We start from the raw sequence: 20,509 nt of genomic DNA on the forward strand, positions 1-20,509 counted from the left end.
CGCGAACCCGGTTCCCCAGATTACGAGACTACCGCTCTTAACCACTACACCACACTGGCTCTCAGCTTTATGTGCTTGGCAAACAATTTTTAAAAAAATTAAAAATGGAGAGGGCATCTGGGGAAAATACTTTGGCAATCCCACCCACCTTGCACTCAACGTGTTTTGACTATATGCAATTTTGGCTTTATGCACTATCCCCAGAACATAACCCCTTCATAAATTGTGGGTCTACTGTACTTTAAAAACACAACCCTCTTTACAGCAGTTTCATTGCAACATCCATGTGAGGGAAATGAAGGTTGAGCCCAGAGTTCATGCTGTCACTCGTGCTTTTTATACCACTCCCCACATACCCCTGAAGGAGAGAAACTACAAACGGGGTTTCTGGAGAATTGGATGCCAGCATGGGCACCCAGATCATATGTTACTTCCCCAAACATGACTGCTGCATCATGTACAGTGGTGCCTCGCAAGACAAAATTAATCCGTTCCGCGAGTCTCTTCGTCTTGCGGTTTTTTTGTCTTGCGAAGCACGGCTATTAGCGGCTTAGCGGCTATTAATGGCTTAGCGGCTTTAAGAAAAAGGAAACAAATCGCAAGAACTCGCAAGACGTTTCGTCTTGCGAAGCAAGCCCATAGGGAAAATCGTCTAGCGAAGCGACGCAAAAACCGAAAAACCCTTTCGTCTTGCGCGTTTTTCGTTTTGTGAGGCATTCGTCTTGTGGGGCACCACTGTATGATCCAAGATAAGAACAACCATAAGGTAGATGAATACCATGAAGCCATGGATTAGTCCTGACTCCACAGTACATGCCCATTGTGCTATGTTTTAAATGCCAAATTTTGACTGGATTGTGTTATGGTTTGGCGAATGAATGCCCCTTTATGTTCTTATGTTGAAAATGGTGTTTTCAGTCATTAGATTTGTCTACAGGTTATAAAATGTAAGTGCTTGTATTTCATACATGTTCATTGTGTACATGCCAGAAGGACATTCTATTGTGCTCAGACCACTACCAGAGTCCGGTGAGGATTTCTTTAATTCAGAGTACCCTCCCAGAAAGTTGGCAGCCTGATCAGTAATTTTGCACATTTTCCTGTTCTGTTGTTGCCTCATTCCAGTAATCTTCCACATCATCTTGGGGCAGGATAATTCTTTCATATATCTGCATCTGATGTGATTGGATCATTCAATCAACCCAGGTGTAGAGATGTAGCAGAGTTGCCTATCTTCAGAAGAGGCTGCCCATTGAGTCTCACAACGTATTACTGCTCTGAGCTAGTTCCCATCTCCACTGCCACCTTGCCCCTGTCACTCTCAGCAAGCAGCAGAGACATCATGGCTGGGAGGCCAGGTGCTTAGTGCCACCCCTCTCTGCTGACCACTCTGGCAGGAAGCTTACCCAGAGCCAGTGTGGTGCAGTGGTTAAAGTGTCTGAATAGTATCAGGGAGATCAGATCTGTATTAAGCTGTGACGCTCACTGAGTGACCTTGGGCATTTCACTGAACTACCCTACAAGGTTGTTGTGAAGATACAGTTAGGAGGCATGAACCCTGTATGCTGCCTTGAGCTCCCCTGAGAAGAGGCAGATGCCTTGGTTATCTGAAATTTGAAAAACATTTTCATTACCCAGCTACAGTAGAGCTGGTAATATCAGTTTTTTAACCTCTGCTTTAGTAATTTGAAATTACTACTACTCACATTGCATGACTTTCCCCTGCTCATTTTGATGCTGGTTCTCCCAGCAGAATGGTAGTGCTTATCATTCTGCAAGTTTAAGAATTTAATGTTGCCTGGTGTACCAACTAATAACTATAGCACAGCAGTACTTGTGCAGATGCGCTTCTTGTTACAGAAAGGCAAAGAGGAAGGAAATGTGTTAACATTCTGTTACGTTCCCTCATATAGATAGAAAGAACTGTGAATCAGCATTCTTTATTTGCATACACCATATTTCTTGGCTTAGAATCTATGAATGCCTAGGCTAAAGCACTTAAGAATCACTGCCTTATGTTTTAGTTGTAAGAGAAGGTAGAAAGTCATTGCACATAAATGAGAAAAGAGCAGTTCTTGATTATGATAATCCAATGCTAGCTACGTTAATAGTTGTGTGTTTTAAACTAATCACTGGCATCTATCTCACAGGAATAGTCTCACTAACAATACTCTGTGCACTCTCCAGTTAAGTAGATCCATGTCATTCAGAGTATTGAGAAGAGTTACAAGCTTATATCTTGTTCTGAAGGTTGCTCCCATGCTGTGTTTGTCTATGTTATAATTCTTGTATTGCAGAAATGAGTGTCATGGTTTTAAGGGGAAATAGGATTTTATCTAAAACAGTTCTTCAAGGCAAAATCAGTAAATATTTCAGCAGAATATGCAATTCAGTCACAATAATAAAAATGGTGATTGTGATATACTCCACATAATGTCGCTTAAGCCTTCTCTTGCCACAGCTTTGGAAAGCTAAGTATATGCTTTAGCTGTATGATTAAAATAAAATGTGTGTTTCTGGGTTATATTGTTGGTCCATGCATCTAAGCCCTATTTAGATGTTCTGATACCTTATATTAGTGGGCTAGTTCCTCTCTCCCTCAAAAAAAATAAAATAAAATGCTGTACCATCCACAAATTGTAGCATTAATTTCTGAAGTATGGAATCTTTTCTAAATGTATAGGCTCCTTGTGCTGTTTAGGACCCAGCTCTGCTTTGCATTGCAGACATTTGCCTCTAACTTGGAGAGAGTGGTGAGAACAGTAACAGAGAGCTGAGCTAGTAACTTGTTGCCACTCTTCTTCATGTGATTCTAATTGCATAGGATAACTGGAACACTCAAATAGGGCTATAGCCCTACAAACTTTAGACAAAATCTCCAAGAAGCTAAACAAGCGTTAGTTATACAAATGGGACCTGTAACACATGTTGCAGCATGGGGATGTTTAAAGTGCCCACTGGCCAGTTGTGTCCTTTCCCAGGATACTCCATTCCATTTTTGTCATCCTGGTTTTTGGTCCCCACCCCACAACAGTCAGCCATCATCCCACCCAACTGAGGATGCTCAGTACTCATTTGGCTAGTTTGTTGTTCTTTTCACCCTTTTCTGGCTACATAAAGATTAACACTTGGAGGATGAAATCAGTATTACTGTATACCATGGCACTGTCAGAGTAATATGTGAATTTGTGTCGTCCTGCTTTTGTCCGATTGCACCTTTACCCACATCCTGTAGCAAATTTCCTCCACAGCCTCTTATGGTTTTCAAATGGAGCAATAAAGAGGCTTGAGTATATCTGCTAGAAAAGAAGTGTGGTTAGATCTCCTCATGTTCTATTTTGTCCCCCTCTTGGAAAAAGATAATATTTCTAATATTCTCACTTTGCTTGCAACCCATATGTATCCTGCAGCAATGACTTTAGAAGTACTCAGAATACTGTAACTTGAGTGCAAAAGGGTACAACTATCACTCAAAGACTTTGTACTGATAACTATGTGGAATTAATCTTTTTTTGGGGTGGGGGGTGGAGGACACCTATGGCCCTTTAGATATTGTTGGAGTCTGATTCTCGTCAGCCCCAGCCAGCATGGCCTAGTAGTCAGTTGTGCTGGGAGTTGCCCAACAACAGCTGGAAGGCCACAAACTTCCCATGCCTGGTGTAGGACAGTTTACTAAAACTTCTTAACAGCCATTTGCTTCATTACTAGCAGTGAGGTTGATACCTAGACTTTAGGATTTTCCTGGGTCAGTGGGTCTAGGCTGCTTCTTTATTGACTTGAGGATACAGTGTGATGGGGCATTCCCCCGTTACGAGGTGTCAGAACCTGTAAGGACCCCGGCAGAAAAATTCTGTGCAATTTTCGGGTAAAATAATCCTCCTGGGCAACTGCAGTCTCGCCATCTGACCTGATAAAAGCAGCTTGGCCTACTCATCTTCCTTTAAAAAAAAAAAAAGGTTTGAGACATGCAAATCAGCAGGTGAAGGTTTTTAAGGCATGGAACGAAACATTTCCACCTGCTAACTGCTGCAGACCTGGCTAGTGGTTAAAGGGCAGCTACAGGAGCTGTTTCTAAGGTTGTCAGCTCAAATTGGGAATAAGCTGTATCACTGAAGGTGCTATCTCATTATGGTACTATCAGTCTTCTAACAGCAGAATCTACCATGTGATTGTGTGAGGTCAGTGTCTGCCACTTTGTTGTTGTTTTTTTGACATGATACAGAATTGAGATGGTTTGAGTGCAGAAGCAGACTGTTTGATAAACAGGTATTAGGTATTATGAGTGATGGCCCTGCTAGCCAGCCAAATTCTGCTATTAAGCAAAATTTCCTCATTCTCTTCAAGATAAAAAATGGTAAAATGCTTGGAGCATGAATGTACAATAATCCATTCATTGTTTTAGTCATAGTCACCGGTCATAATAGAAAGGCAACTCTGAATGTATGCATTTTGAATATAGTGGTCTCAGTGAGTCACCTTTGGTACTATGATCCTGAAAATACTCAGAACAGAGGTTTCAGTAGTCTATGGCCAGGCTTCAGTAGAGCAAAAAACATAAAAACAAAAAAAAACCACTGCAGTTTCCAGTGTATATGTTACATCTTGTCAAATTAGTTTGTAAAAATGCCAAAGCAAATAGTGGAAAGAAAGCGTCAGGGTGAGAGTAGTTTGACTGCTGAAAATGTGTTGTGCAGGGCCAGAGTTAAAAAAATGCCATCTTCCATTATGAAGTGAAAGTTAACCATTGGGGTTCTTTTATATTTTGTTTCCAGGTCATTAGCTCACAATTATAAATATGCCCAAAGTGTTCTTTTACATCCCTGAGAGCAAAACATGTCCTTAACATTGAAGGTTATCAGGTGTTTGACAGCAGCATCCAAATGTCAGGATGTGGAATTAGACGTGGTTAAAAAAAGAAGAAAAAGTCTGAACTCAAGTTAAAAGAAGTGGCCTGTGTCTGTTTAGCATCACTCTGGTCCTGTAGTTGGCGGGGGGTGGGGTGAGGAGAGGAAATATCTGGCTGATCTTTGTGTCTCTTCTGGCTGTTAATGACATCCTTCTCTCCAGTGTGTTTATCCAGTTCACTTCTGCCTCCCCCCACCCATTGCTCTGTATATGTTCGCACCTCCACCGCCTACTGTTCTCTTTGTGTCTGGCCTAATAGTCCTTTCATCTCTAGTTGTTTCCTTCCCTTTTATTTCCCATATCCATCTTCTTCCTTGATCTGAAAAGCTCAGGGCCACAATACCTCAAGGACACCTCTTCCCATATGAACCTACCCAGATCCTGAGATCATCCTCTGAGGCCTCCTTCATGTGCTCCTCCTTGAGAGGTCAGGAGGGTGGCAACACAAGAATGCAGGCTACCTGTCTGTGGAATGCTCTCCCCAGAGAAGTGCGTCTGGTGCCTTCACTATACACCTTTAGGCACCAGGCAAAACATTCCTTTTTAACCAGGCCTTTGCCTGACTTGATCTACATCCTATACCCTTTTTAAAATGCTGGCTCTTTTTTGGGGGGAGGTTATTGGGTTGTTGTTGTTGTTTTGATTTTTATGTATTTGGTATTTTATGTGAACTGCCCTGAGACCCTCAGGTATAGGGCAGTACAGAAATTAAATCCATCCATCCATCCATCCATCCATCCATCCATCCATCCTTTTGCTCCTCTCTCTTGTATCTGTACAAATGCATTATCATGTTCCTCATTTACCCCATTATCCTGGACTATTTATTTTTCTTTTCCATGTTTTTCTACCCCTCATTTCCTTGACTTTGTTCAACTGAAGCTTAACCCAGATAAGGCCAAGGAAGTGTTAGTTGGTACCGGATAGATGGGATTAATCTGCCTTGGATGGGATTATGATCCCTCTGAAAGAGCAGTATGTACGTAGCTTGGGAAAACGTCTGGATCCACTGCTATCATGTGAGGTTCAAGTGGTTTCAGTGGGACTGAGTGTCTTCTGTCAGCTTTGATTGGTGCCCCAGTTGGACAGGGATAGCCTAGCTTCCATTGCTAAGGCTCTGGTAACCTCTAGGTTGGATTACTGCATTGTATGCGGGGCTTTAAAGATGGTTCAGCTTGTGCAGAATTCAGCAGCCAGATTGTTGACCAAGGCAAGACGGTCCAAAGATATAACACCAATTATGGTATGACTGCACTGGCTACAAATTATGTTTCTTGCCTCAATTTAAAGTGCAAGTTTTGACCTGAAATGCCTTAAGTTGCTCAGGACCCCAGTATCTCAAGGACTGCCTCTTCCCATGTGAATGAACCCAGATCCTTAAATTGTCATCTGAGGTGTTTTCTTTGTGTCCCTTCCTCAGAAGGATGGCCACATGAGAACAGACCTTTTCAGTGCTGGCTCCCCACTTGTGGAATGCTCTCCCTGGTGCCATCTTTATTTCTTAGGCACCAGGCAAAAGCTTTCCTTTTTACTTAATTTGAAGGGCTTCATACATTTGTTGCCGCTTTTAGTGTGGTGGGATATGTATGACCTGTCATCTGCACAGATGTGCTTTTTAGGCATTTACTGGTTGTGTGTGTATTATAACTGGCTTTAACGTTTATACTATTTTTTTAAGCCGCTTTGCATCACTTTTGTGAGGAAAAGCAACTAAAAAATGAATGATAACGTCCCTGTGACTCTTGTGCAAAGAAAAACAGAGTGCTGGTAAATAAATATTAATACATACCGGTTTTAAAACTGTCAACTGCCATTGGCATGCAAAATCTAGGCTTGATGGATAGAAAGTTGGAATGTTAGCATAGAGGTTGTGCTGAGGCAAAGCCTGCAGCAACAAATCCACAAATACCATAGCCAACTGTCACCCTGTCCACCCACATTCATTTGGTTTAAAATCTTTGGTCAAGCAGTAAGCTGTGTTTGTCTGCAGCTGTCCCATACATACAGGGATCAAACTGGCTACCTTAGTATTTTCAGCACCATGTTCTAACCAATGGAGCTATCCAGGCAACATTATTAGTTAGCATGCTGCTGCCTCTTTTGTATTCTATGCAGTTTTGTTGTTTTAAGCAAGTGATACAATCTTCTATTCGCACAACTTTCATTTCAAACATGACTCCAGTTTGCAGGCTTGTTGCTGTGGGAAATGTGTCTGCAAAAGCCCTGCAGATTGCTGACCAATAGCATACATGGGAGAGTGTGGATTTGAGAGCACAGAGCCAGTAGTGGATGTCTAGAAGGAAGAATGTGTATATAGATGCGCCCACTTAATCAGACCCTTTTAAAAAAACAAAAACGGACTGGTTCACACATATATGTGCCTCACTTGGTTTTCAATTTTCCACTGAAGAGGATTCTGCTTGAAGTAATGAAACTTCTGCCTCAGTCATACATGCAAGTTATTACATGAGCTGCAGTCCATCAGTCCAGTTGAGTTGAGTTTAATATTTATTTATATGTAGCAAAATCAGAGCAGTTTAGAAGAAATAGAATTCAAATCAAATAATAACAAAACAGCAGCGTGGGTGTGTAAACTGGCTCAAAGCTTATTTAAGCACTGTAAGATGGAATTTGACTTTCCATAGCAGCCTCATTAAGTTTAAAGCAGTTAATTTTCCTTGTGGCTAAGTAAACTGCGAGACCCCAACATAAGAACGTAAGTCCCACTGGACCACACCAAAGCCCTGCCTAGTGCAGTATCCTGTTATCTACAGTAGCAAAGCAGATCCTTATGGGAAGCCTGGTCCACAAAAGTAGGACATGAGCACAGTGGCCCTCTCCTGCTGTTCATGCTGCGTCTGATCCTGAAAGTGATTATAATTATCTGGTTCACACAAAACACTAAACCAAACCAAACCATAGTTTATTCCCAGAAAGGAGGTAACACCCGCTGTGGTTCTCCCTCGATCATCTTTCTACTTTGCTGCTGTAAGCCAAGGCATGCTTTGGCTTAGCATGTTGTTCAACCTGGTCTTATAGTTAGCCTCCATGACAAATCATGAGTTATGAAACGAAGATCAAACCTTGGTTATAGCTTTTGTTTTTGTCTGGAGCAAGAAGCACCATGAATCCAGCTAGGATGACATTCTAAGTTGAATCATGGTTTTGCTCACAGTAGTGCAGCAGCAGCACCCAAGGAAAACCAGATCAGCCACAATGTTCCTTTAAGACATAGCTTGGCTTAGTGCAGCCATGGCCAAACTTGGCCCTCCAGCTGTTTTGGGACTGCAGTTCCCATCATCCCTGATCACTGGTCCTGTTAGCTAGGGGTGATGGGAGTTGTAGTCCCAAAACAGCTGGAGGGCCAAGTTTGGCCATGCCTGGCTTAGTGTAAAGTGAGACCCCCGGCAGAAACAGTTTAGAAGAACATTTATAGGATTGTTGTAGAAAACATGAAATATTAGATTTGTGTCAGATATTGGAAGTATTGGACAATGGAAGTAATAGTAATTGTAGAAAACTATATGTAATAATCTCATTCATATTTTTAAAACTTCTAGCACTAGTTTGCTATTCTTAGAATTACTTAATTCTAAATAGGTTTCCTAGGGTAGCTATAAAGTGGAATGTCAGTCATTTTAGAGCAACTTTTAAAGGATCTGGTGATAGAAAAATGAAATAAAGTAACTGCAGTCACAGGAAACCCTGTGTGTGTGTGTGTGTGTGTGTGTGTGTGTGTGTGTGTTTTAGGAAAAGAAATTTGCTGTCACTTAATATGAGAAAATTGAGTTTTGATTCTTACAATTGAGACTACAAGTGAGCCATTAAGTGCACTATTTATTTCTTAAATTGACTGACTCTCCCTCCATCACATGGTTAAAACACAAGTTTGTCCATCATGTGATCCCAGTTGCTTCTCTTAAAATAGATCACAATAGTTCATCTGGCATCTGAGTAGCTTCATCTGTGAAAATTGGGCTATTAAAAGACATGTTTAAATGATATGAGAGTTAAAATAAACTGTTTAGACTGTGTCTAATAGCAGAATCTTTGTCATGAGCGCTAGTAGGATATCTTGGACACATTCCAAGTTCCAGGATTTGATCTGTAGGAGTCTTCCAGATGTACATATTTTGCTCTTGGAGTAAGACTTTATTCAAAGTTCATTAGCTATTCTCTCAATAAATATTGTCTAGGAGTAGACATGTGTAAAGCTTTGTGCTAATCCATATGCATGTGATTACCTGGATTTTAAAAAAACAACAAATAAAGCAGTATTCCACTTAGCTGTTGCAAGATCTAAACTGTCTTTTGGAGGGCCAGATCATATTTCTTTAGTATATTACTCAGAATTGCTCTATCTTTCTTCCAGTGGAGTAGTGTGTCTGAATTAGCCCACTTGTGTAACTTTCCAAGATAAGGATGGCTCTCATGATGGACTTTAGTTTTGTCTCTGCAGATATTGTGCCCACAGCTGCTGTGTTGGGAAACATGGGCTACAGCTTTTGTGGATTTAGGAAAACCAACTGAGGGAGCATAATAGAAGTTTATAAAATGTTGTGATGTGATGAATAGAAAGAATCCCCTCACCCCCCCAAAAAAATCCTGAATTGTTTGGCACTAGATTTAGGACAGACAAGGTATTTCTTTATACAGCGCAGCTTTTTGTGGCGTTGCACATGTGTCCTATGGGGGGCATGTCAGCACAGGCATGGAAATCTGACACTTAAGACAAAGAACCACAATCCTATATTCCACTCAAAACAAACAAATTGTTCTTACCAACCAAAGTGTACATTTAGTGTTCAAATATGTACATTAAAGGCGCAATCCAAGATCCCACTAACTACCTTTTTTGCTTTTTGGAGCATCAGGGCCACTGCTACATCCGCAGCCCTGCTTGCTCACAGTGGTAGAAGTGGAGAGGGCAGGATGATAGAGCCTAATGGTGGCAGCGCTGTGCCCGCACCAGCTCCATGCTGGAGCACCAGCCAGCCAGATGCCATCATGTAACAGCAGTGAGACCGGCTAAGGATATACTCAATCCAGGATTGGCTCAACCATTCCACAGCCCTCAGAATATCCCATTTCAGGACTTTCTAATGGCTCCCACCAGCATGTTTGGTAGGCAGAAGGGAGAGTCTGGCTTCTGGCACAGATAAGCCTCCGCTCAATCAGTCCCCCAGCCCAATTTAAGAGAAGCTTTCATTGCTCAGACTCTTCTCATCTCATGATAAATTGCTTTGCTCAGTAGCTACCACCCTTGCTTCTCAAAAATTCTGGGTATTTTGCCTAGAAATAAATGATCTTTCTCTGTGTTCTTCAGGTGTACTCCATCCTTTTTTGGGGGATTTTTATTTTTTCTAGGGTCTGTAATTAGCTTCCCATATTGGTTTCAGGATTCCTTTAGGTGATTATATTTCAAGTAAGCAATATAGGGTACCATTCACTGAAATAGTAATAACAACATCAGTACTTAGATATAAAAAAATATACCCTCCTAAGTAGTATAAAGGTTTTAGTTCTTTTAATTGTTACACAAGGAAATTAATCAGCATTTTAATACAGGAAATATATGTAGTGGGAAACTTTAGTTATTTCCCCCTCACACAGTGCTTTAAAATGCTTTCACATTCAATGGATTGCATCAGATGGTCTGAAGGTACTAACATCTACTCTTTTTCTTCCAGTGGCAACAGATGTCTTCAATTCCAAAGGTTTGGCCATCCAGGCCCAGAAGAAAATCCTTGGCAAAATGGCATCTAAATCCATAGCAAATGCTTTGATAGATGACACTAGCAGTGATGTGTTGGATGAACTTTACAGAGTGACAAGGCAATACACACAAAGCAAAAAGGAAGCGGAGAAGATCATTAAAAATCTCATTAAGACTGTAATCAAGTTAGCAATCCTCTACCGGAATAACCAGTTTAATGAAGAAGAGATCATCCTTATGGAGAAATTCAAGAAGAAAGTTCACCAGTTGGCCAAAACTGTGGTGAGCTTCCATCAAGTGGATTATACCTTTGACAGAAAGTTTTTGTCAAAACTCTTGAATGAATGCAGAGACCTGCTTCATGAAATCATTCAGCGTCACCTAACTGCGAAATCTCATGGACGAGTCAACCACGTGTTTGATCACTTCTCAGATTGTGAATTTTTGGCTGCCTTGTACAATCCATTTGGATCTTACAAGTCTCACCTTCAGAGACTCTGTGATGGTGTCAACAAAATGTTAGATGAAGGGAATATATAAGTTACTGCATCAGTGGTGTATATTCATTGGCTGAGGACTACTGATGGTCTGGATTCAATGAAGGAGGGCTAGAAAAACTGTGTGTGGTAATGGCAAAATTGAATACCAAAACAAATGCTAAATATTTAGAAATTTCTTCATCAAATTGACCCATTTATTTGGAGTCATCTATTGCTATTCTTTCTTTTTTGCAGTACTTTGCTTTAAAACGTGGAGCAATAAAGCCATGAAACGGGATTACTCGTGAAACAAAGCTTTTGTAAAATAGACAGGAAAAGTGTACAGCAAGATAATCAGAATCAAAATGCATATTTCTACATGTAGAAGAGTATTTATAATCCTACAAAGGATCGATATTTTTTTATATACACAAATCATGACTATGGCACATATATGATAACTGGAGTTAGATTTAATAGAACCTATGCTACTTAATCTAGATCCATATATGCTATACATAAATGCTTAGGTCACATGGTCTTAGTTATACTGTTAAAATAGTTCTGCTTCGTAGGGCTGGTTCTCATATAAGACAGTAAGAGACCACACAATTGCCTTTGAAATGTGCAGGGCTGCCGCCAGATGCATCTGGAAATATTTCATTGGCATAAACTGACATCTGTACATGGCAGTCCCTGTTCCCATAACGATAGTAGTAGTTCATCAAGCTGTTGTCCTGTGGTTATTGCATCTGCATATGCTTCACATGTATTGGCATGGTTTCACATAACATACTTCCATGGAAGACCAGTACATACCACCTCTAAACCTTGTGGCATGTACTCTCGAGGGAATTCACAAAGGCTGTTTCCATATGACCCTACCCTTAATCATATCATTTAAGGCTTTGGATTGTTAATCTATAGTACCATAATTTTGTGTGCTTTATCAGCTGAATGGTCTGGATTTGATTGATGTATTGCTATTCTTAGTTGGCTACAGTAATAAAGTGTGGCCAGGAAAACTATACATTAGTAGTGTGTGGTTAAATGAAGCACCCATATACATTTTGCCATTCTGCTAACAATACCCTCACACAAACCAAAAATTAGCTTAATCCAAAATTACTGTCATCGCTAAGGGGCTTGCTTTTAAATAGAAATTGTCCTAAATATTCCAATCCCACAGTGGGCACATGGAGTTCAGTTTGCATATGCCTTTTCTTATTTCTGTAGAAGAATGTACTTCCAGATCAAGTTCCTCAATAAAATGAGGCACCCTGCATGCACAAGTCAACATTTTGTGTATGTGAGCACATGAGAATCTATAGCGTGGGGTGACAAAATACAGTAACTATTTTATATATATATATAAATGGGTGGTATTGTGAATCTGCAAACCATAAGTACCAGCACCAAATTCTGAACAATATTGTGTACATTGCCTCTGAAACAGAAGTCACTGTGTAGAACCTAGAATAAATGTATAGCAAATATGGTGAAATGCATCTTATAACTGCAGCAGCTTGTATAAGATTTCTTTAAAATACAATATTGAGGTGAAAATAGGACTATCCAAAGGAATTTGCTGAAAATGTAATGTTTTTGTATGTCACACAGGTCTTTGCTGATTGCCAAGTTTTAAAAAGAATTGTTACTAAAAGAATATATTCATTATAAATGCTGTGCCTGATTTTCTATGGCATAACGAATCAGAAAATGGATATGCACTACTTAATTAAATCCAAGCCATGTTTTGTTCCTTCTTGACAAGTCTCTAATAATTTTTGTACATGCCATTTCTATTATGGGTAGTTGCTTTCCCTAAGGTATTGCAAAATATATGTTTTATTGCTGCGGGAAGAAACTTGATTTCCCTTAAGTTTTACCACTCATTAGCAGAGTTTGAGATCATTCTATTAAGACTTATTTAGCTGCCCTTAACACCACTACATTTAGATTGAGATGGGTATAATTCAAAGCATGGAGAATGCCTAAGAAAAAATATACACTGGTACCTCTGGATGCAAACGGGATCCATTCCGGAGCCCCGTTCGCATCCTGAAGCAAACGCAACCCGCGTCTGCGCATGCGCAGCTCGCAATTTGCCACTTCCGTGCATGCGCGTGACGTCATTTTGAGCGTCTGCGGATGCAGCAAAACCCAAAAGTAACACGTTCTGTTACTTCCGGGTCGCCGCGGAGCACAACCCAAAAACGCTCAACCTGAAGTGTATTCGACCCGAGGTATGACTGTACTAGAAATTTGAGTGCTATCAAACCCTGGATAATGTATAATACTTCTGTTATATAGGTGGCACATAATATTCTAAGGCTGCAATCCTGTACATACCTTAACTGGGGGTGACCCATTGAACTCAGTGGGACTTATTTTTGAGCAAACATGTTTCTGAATGTGTTATAATTGCATTTTAGCTGGCAAAATGTCATATTGGAATATCAGAAGTGGTACAGAGTGGCTATACAAAGCATCATCTAGTGGAAAAAGAAATCTATGGAATAAATTACTGAACATTTCTACATTTGTCTACCTATTGCTCTTGATTCTTTATTTATGTACACCAACTATTTCTAAGGCTGTTTTCTCCCCTTCTTGCAAGAAGATAATGAATCAGTGTCCTATAACATTCATAACTTTTCAATTTTTTAAAATACTGTAATCATTACATGATAGGCAAAAGGGGTGTGCACACACAAAGAAAGATGGAAGCATAAGTGTTTTCTCCCATAGCAGAAAAACTGCCCACCACACTGGCTTTTATCATCCCTCCTTAATAAAAGAAGCAGCCTCAGGAAGTGTATGTTGAACATAGGACAACTAGCTAATGGACATGAATTAACAGCAAACTGTATGGCAGTTGGTACCTCTGTTTCAGCTGATGTGAAATAAATCTCATAGGCCAATAAAATGGTGGCCAAAGCAATCAAAATTGCAAAAAAAGGGAGATGACAGTTGCTGCAGAGCTCCTCAAAGAAGTAACAAAATAAAACTCATCTGTAAAGTGGCAGGCTGCCTTCAAAAATTGCTGAATTAAAGCATAAAATTAATAATTAAAATGCACTACTATGGTACCATTGGATATGGGGATGAAAAAGTGTTTTAAATATGCACTCATGGAATTTTCTATTAAAACTGAATGGTCAGGGAACTTGTGGGTTCTATAGGAATGTGAGGGTGAAGAACGGAGACAGTATAGGATTCCAGACTGGAGGGTTGGGCTCCTGAACTATCTAACTACCTGCATTGGATATAGACGGCACTCATCACAGTTTAGCCCCCAAACCAAGGGCAAACTCATTCTCCAGAGACACAAATAAAACTCTTGAAATTTTTTCAGTGAAAGGCAAACTGATGAAAGCTATTGGGACTAATAGTGAAAATAAATTAAGGGAATGCGTAATTAAGAGATAACCATGGATGATTGCCAGGGAAGCTGAAGGAAGTCCAAAAGAGATGTTTTGTTACAATTTGGTTAAATATGTATAAATGTATTGGAAAATTAATAAAAAATTATATATATAAAAAAATAGTGAAAATAAATTTGAAAGGAAACCATTGGTAAAGCTTCAACATCTGAATGATGAAACAGATGCTGAATGGCTCTTAGTTCAACCACAAGAAGGTTCCAAGTGACTAAAATACTGTACACTATTGCTGAGCTTCCAGTTCTGTCTGGTTCACATTGATAGAATGCCTCACTTTGCTACCACCAAAAAACCACTCACAAATCCTGATACTGCTGAATATAAACCTTTATAGAAATAAAGGTGAGCTAGAGGAAGCAGTGGCTGGAAAATGGAAGACAATACCATCTAAGGAAGTGGCTATCGAGCAAGATGTGGATGTTCCAAGATCAATGCGCCAGTGAGATCTGGTTCAGTCTCCACCTAAAAAACATTACTGTTAAAAACCACAGGGACTATGATATCTTGTCAATAGAAAGAGCATTGCTTGATTTATGATTCTTACCAGGTCATTACATAGATGGCCATCTTGAGCAATAACATAAATAACATAGTATGTAAAATGGAGATGGGAAGAAGGGAAAAAGTGAGGGATAAATAAGGGAAATGTGGAAATGAAAACAGGAAAACGAAACAATTTGGAATAATGTTGAGTTACTGGGAGAGGGGCGGGAAAAGAAATACACCAACACTTACTAGGCACAAAACACTCATGGCAAATTTTAAAATGGAGTATCCCTTATTGCTAAGTACTATTGACTGGAATAAGCTCAAAATGGAGGAGAAGCCAGTATCATTTTCTGTTAGTGTCAGCAAGAACACAGTAATTTTTTCCCGTTTCTTCTGTTTGCTTTTTTCATCACTAGTATAGATTTGGTGTTCCCTCACAAGATCTGAATAGAAACCATGTATTGATTACTGCATTATCTTTTGCCACAGGGAAAAAAATTGTCCTTCAAATTCTACATTCAAAGTAAGTTATTTCTCCCTGTGTTGTCCCCACATGAGCACTTTAATACTTTTATCTTTAGGTCTTCTGAATTTCAATTGAAAAACTGAGAATAACAACTGAACTCATCAGAATAAAGAATAATTTTTAGCCATATGTTCAGCAGCCTGATTCCACTTCATTTCACATATGTACTCAACTACTTCCATCAGTTACATATTAAACAATGAGGCTTTCCTACAGGTCAGACCCAATGGATCCAACTAGTAGGGAACTAAACTGCTGTCAATATTTATCTGAGCAACTGTCAATATTTATCTGGAATTGTCATATTCTGTCTGAATATGCAAACTCCATCTCTGAATAGCAACTACAAATACAGCTCAGTGACTTCATCCAATGTTCTCTCCTCTCACCAATAATTATGGTGGTAGTTTTAACATACTGGATAAATTCTACAGATTAATTCGCTCAATGACCAAATGATCCACATTTGTCCCCCTATGGCTGTAAATTTCTACCATTTTAAGTTAAGCTGCAGTCCTGAAAGTAAGCCCCATTGAATTTGATGGAGCTTACATCTGAGTAGACATACATAGAAGTAGATTGCTAAGAGTTCTCTATAATTCAGACTACTGCATTGTATCTCTAATAGTAGCAAGCCACATACAGCACTTGTTGTAACAATTGTTTGTTACATTATTTGTGGCCAACCTAACTAGTGAAACCATTATATTAGCACAATGAGACACTGGTGCCTTGGGCACAACCTAACTAGTGAAACCAGTAGCTTGCCAGACCTGGTGCCTTAGGCACAACTAGTTCAACAAATGCATGCATTACAAATGCAAAGCTTGGTTCTTGCAAGAAAACAAGGGAGCAGACCTCTCCTATGAAAGTGGAAAGTTAAGTGCTTCTCAAATGTTTACCTTTGCCAATTTTTTCTTTAGAACTTCCCACTGTGTGTTGCACAATATGCAGTTGCTTGCCATCAAATCCAGGAAGCAGCTTTTCAGATACCACTGCTGACAGATGATCAACTGCATGTATCTGAAAAGAGGTTGACTTCACTGCTTTTGAAGCAAAGAAAATAACATGTTTATAGTTAATCTATAGGGACACTACTGAATTAGTGATACACCACAGTTGCTACAAACACTACTTCCAGTGCAAGCATTTCAGAAAATATATTGCAAACTGGGGGAACATAAAAATAGCTGTTAAAACAAAGGGAGGAACTTTCCCTCCTTATGCAAGGTATTTCAGACAGGAAACTGAATTTAGGATAAGTACAGCTCCATCAAGATACACTTTTCAGTTTATCAATAGTTGTAACTTGTCTTTTACATGGCAGAAAATGCCTTTTTTGTGCAACCCAATGTATAAGAGTATGCCATTGCTCTGCATTAAAAGACAAGTTGTACAAGCTTTGATTTATTCATGGAGGACATTAGCTTTGATGCATGAAACCTAAAAGGGTTTCAGAATTCAATGAAAATTTTGTCTCTCTTTTCCAGGGGCATGTGCTAAAATCAAAGAAGTAGGAAAATAAAGATTGCTTCTCTGGGATGAAAAACACTGAAGCAAGCATGATAAATTGTCTGAAGTTAACACATACAACACAGTAGTCAAAGATCTCTAGTGTGTATGTAGCTTCCAAAATCATTTTTTATGTTGTAGCTTGAGTCTGGGGGCAGGCGGGAAAGGCATATCTCAGAGCACATGCAATGTTTTCCTCACTACTAAGTAACCAAACACAGCTGATGGAAGCCTGTTCTACTAGCCATGATTTTGCATGCATGAGTTCCGTCACTGTCCTTTATACAAATGAGGGATGTGGATACAATTACTACATCTCTTCCTAAATTAGGCTCTGGTGCCTAGTGGAGAAAAGTGCTCTTCAGGCATTTGGAAGAATCTGTGTGGGTTTAAAGTCCTACCCCAATATCCCCTGTGTACTGGGTTCTTTGCTGACCTTCACATATTCTGTGCAATGGTTCAAAGGGGAATTATAACAGTGTTCAGTTGAATGTGATCCTAATACTCTCTGCAACTGAGAACCCTGCACAATCTGGGTTCCAGTTAGAATCTTCCTGCATACCTTTATGCTGAATGAAAAATGGCAGAAGAGGAAGGAGCTGGGAATGTTGGGGTGGGGCTAGAATACACATCCCAGCAGCCCTACATAGTTTGAACTCTCATACATTATTATGAAAGACTGAAGATGCTAAGCAGTTGGCTGGCACTCTTGTCACACTGAAATGGTGGGCTGCACAGAGCCATTGACACAATTGCTACTGAGTGCCTTTGGTGTCACCACCAGTGGCGGAGCTTCATGCTCTGGCACCGGGGGGGGGGGTGATGCAGAGAACAGACAGATGCGTGGCTGGTGCGCGTCCTGGGGATGTGGCACACCGCCCACAGTGGTGGAGCTTCATGCTCTGGCACCGGGGGGGGCAGAGAACAGGCAGGGGCGTGGCTGGTGCGCATCCTGGGGGTGTGGCACACATCCTGGGGGTGGCGTGCTGCCTGCAGGGGGCGGGGCAGCCATGATTGCACCCCACTGGGATCGCGCTGCCAGGGGCGGTGTGCTCTCCCCGCCCCCTCTTCCTCCACCAGCGGCCACCACTGCAACTGCAGGTAGCTGTCCAGCAGAGCTTCCAAGCAGCAAATGGGCTGTTGTCATCTGGCCAAGAGAGATGCTCTGACACCCTGAGCAGCCTGCTGTGACAAATTTGTTCTGCACTTTAGGGACAAAATTGCTGATTCAAAGCAGGACAGTACAGTTAGGTAGAGCCATCTATACCTACTTATTTTTCTCAACCTCTCAGTGACTTTTGATACGGTTGCCAATGGTATTCTTCTGGAACAGCCCAGGGAGATCAAGGTTGGGGACACTGTACTTCAGCAGTTTCACCGTTACCTGCAGGGTGGCTTTCAAAAAGTAGTTATGAGGGCATCATTGTTTGGTGCCATGCAAGTTATCTAAAGGCAGCCCTGTTTAGGAAAGTTTTTAATGTTTGATGTTTTATTCTGTTTTTAATCTGCTGGGAGCCACCCAGAGTGGGGTGGAGTATAAATAATAATAATGCTCCATGCAAGCTGACATATTATTTAACAGCTATGTGAAACTGCTCAGTGTTTCGTAGTGAGGTGTCACCAATATGGAGGACACCCAGTTCTGTTTCATCTGAATCAGAAGAGATTGAAATGCTAGAATGGTGCTTCGAGATGGTGTAAAACATACTTCAGTGAATCCACTCCTTTAAACTGGCCCTTTTTTCTCTAATATGTTAAAAACAAACAAACTAAAAAACCTTGAAATTAAAGCAGCAATGTTCTCTCTTTCAGAAACTGAAAACATGCCAGCAGCCAGTCCTTTCTACAGTAATAAATCAGGTTATCTAATTATTAAGATGCTAGAGATAAAGCAATCCTGAGGTTGGTGCAAAGCACTGGGAGGGTGCAAAACTGTGTAGTTGTGTCAGCAGTACAATACTCCCCCTAGTGGGGAGGAAATCAGATTTTGATATAGTATTCTTATCAGAGAATATGCAGCTCTCTTTTTTGCAGGATTACATATATCCCTTACACGTCCTGTGTTTGGGACCACCGGCTTTGAAAAATGCAGAGATCCCCTTGTGTAGTTTTATTTAATTTAATGTTCATTCGTTTTCAAACGTTTCCATAGTGTGTGTGTTGCTACTTGTGTGGCTTTTTGAGGTTGACAAATTGGACATTAAAAAGGGTTTGAGATTTATATTACTGCGCCGGGAGCCTCGGAAAAAAGGCGGGGTTTTGGGTTGCAAATAATTACAAAAAAATAGCACGAGCGTTCCTGGCCATGTGCAGAGGGCACCCACCAGCCCCCCCCCATGAGGCGGGCGCAGTCATTCCCCTTCCTCCTCGTCGCCGTCACGCTGCGTCCGGGCAGGTCGCGTCTCCCACGCCTAAAAAGAGCGTGCCCTGCCCTGCCGGCCGCCACCGCGCCTTACCCATCTGAGAAGACGCCTCAGCGCTAAGCGCCGCCATCTTGTCTCGCCGACCGAGCCCTCGAAAGCCCCGCGGCCCGAGCGAGGAGCGCCCCCATTGGCTGGCTGGGCAGAAGAACTCGGGTGGTCACGTGCTACTCCCAACTGCCAACTACGTCGTAGCGAAGAGTAACTGCGCGTGCGCTCTCTCTCTCTCTCTCTCTCTCTCTCTCTCACGCTGGCTTCTGTCGGAAGAAAGCAAGTCTCGCGAGATTTGAAAGTACTTTTTGCAGCACTGTTACAGAAAAGGACTAAAGTATTGCGGTGCTTTTAAAACACTGATGGGCACCTAGTGTATTACCCATTTTTTTTTAGAACTTCCGGAGCAGCTGCCGTAACCTTAAAAGATTCACCGGTTTATTATGGCACAAACCTTTTCCTTGTAGGAGGCTAGGGTTGGGCTTTTCGGTATATAAAGAAAAATCTGCAGCGTCCTTAACAAACGACAGTGCTCAGAATATGTTGAGGGAAATAATGTATTTCGAACGGATGGTGGCTTTTAGTCCCAGCAGTAACCTGAAACTTGAATAGTCTCCAGACAGCTTAATGACTAACATATGGACTATGTAGTTCACTTAACCATATGCATGCATCTAAATTTCCATATGGAAATTAATTGGAGTATGCTGTACTATCTCATTCTGTGACTAAATGTATATTCTAATGCCAAGCCAGCTTCTCTCCCTTTCTCCCATGCAGCCTAATAAGAGAACAGAGGAACACTAAAAGTTGGCCCTGTTTTGTTACATTTCAGTTGGTCTTAACAAATATTGTCTGGCCATGGATTTTGGATAGTCTTTATTTTTATCCTGCATCTTGTACTTCTTGGCTACGAAGAGAAGGGATGGATCCCGTCTTCCAATTCCACAAGCATGCCTCATACCAAGCTTTGCACCTCGCATTTCTCAAACTTTTAACATCATCTGACGAACCGAAGTTTCAAA

At 40.9% G+C, this 20,509-nt stretch overlaps 1 protein-coding gene and 1 long non-coding RNA gene across 3 annotated transcripts in view; one reads left to right on the forward strand and one right to left on the reverse strand.

Moving 5' to 3' along the window:
• The window catches only part of TNFAIP8 (TNF alpha induced protein 8), a 43,999-nt gene extending 30,359 nt beyond the window's left edge, over positions 1-13,640 (forward strand). For both annotated transcript variants that reach the window (XM_053408561.1, XM_053408560.1), the window contains exon 2: positions 10,596-13,640. In XM_053408561.1, coding sequence (XP_053264536.1) covers positions 10,596-11,161 — 566 coding nt within the window. In that variant the 3' untranslated portion in view covers positions 11,162-13,640. The remainder of the gene's footprint in view (positions 1-10,595) is intronic.
• On the reverse strand, positions 10,418-19,657 carry LOC128423435 (uncharacterized). The gene is made up of 3 exons (XR_008332754.1): positions 19,530-19,657; positions 16,464-16,607; positions 10,418-10,723 (listed from the first exon to the last, which is right to left on the reverse strand). It is a non-coding gene; the product is annotated as an uncharacterized LOC128423435 (long non-coding RNA).
• Positions 19,658-20,509: the final 852 nt, after the last annotated feature.

The sequence above is a fragment of the Podarcis raffonei genome, chromosome 11, assembly GCF_027172205.1.
Source record: "Podarcis raffonei isolate rPodRaf1 chromosome 11, rPodRaf1.pri, whole genome shotgun sequence".
Classification (NCBI taxonomy): domain Eukaryota; kingdom Metazoa; phylum Chordata; class Lepidosauria; order Squamata; family Lacertidae; genus Podarcis; species Podarcis raffonei.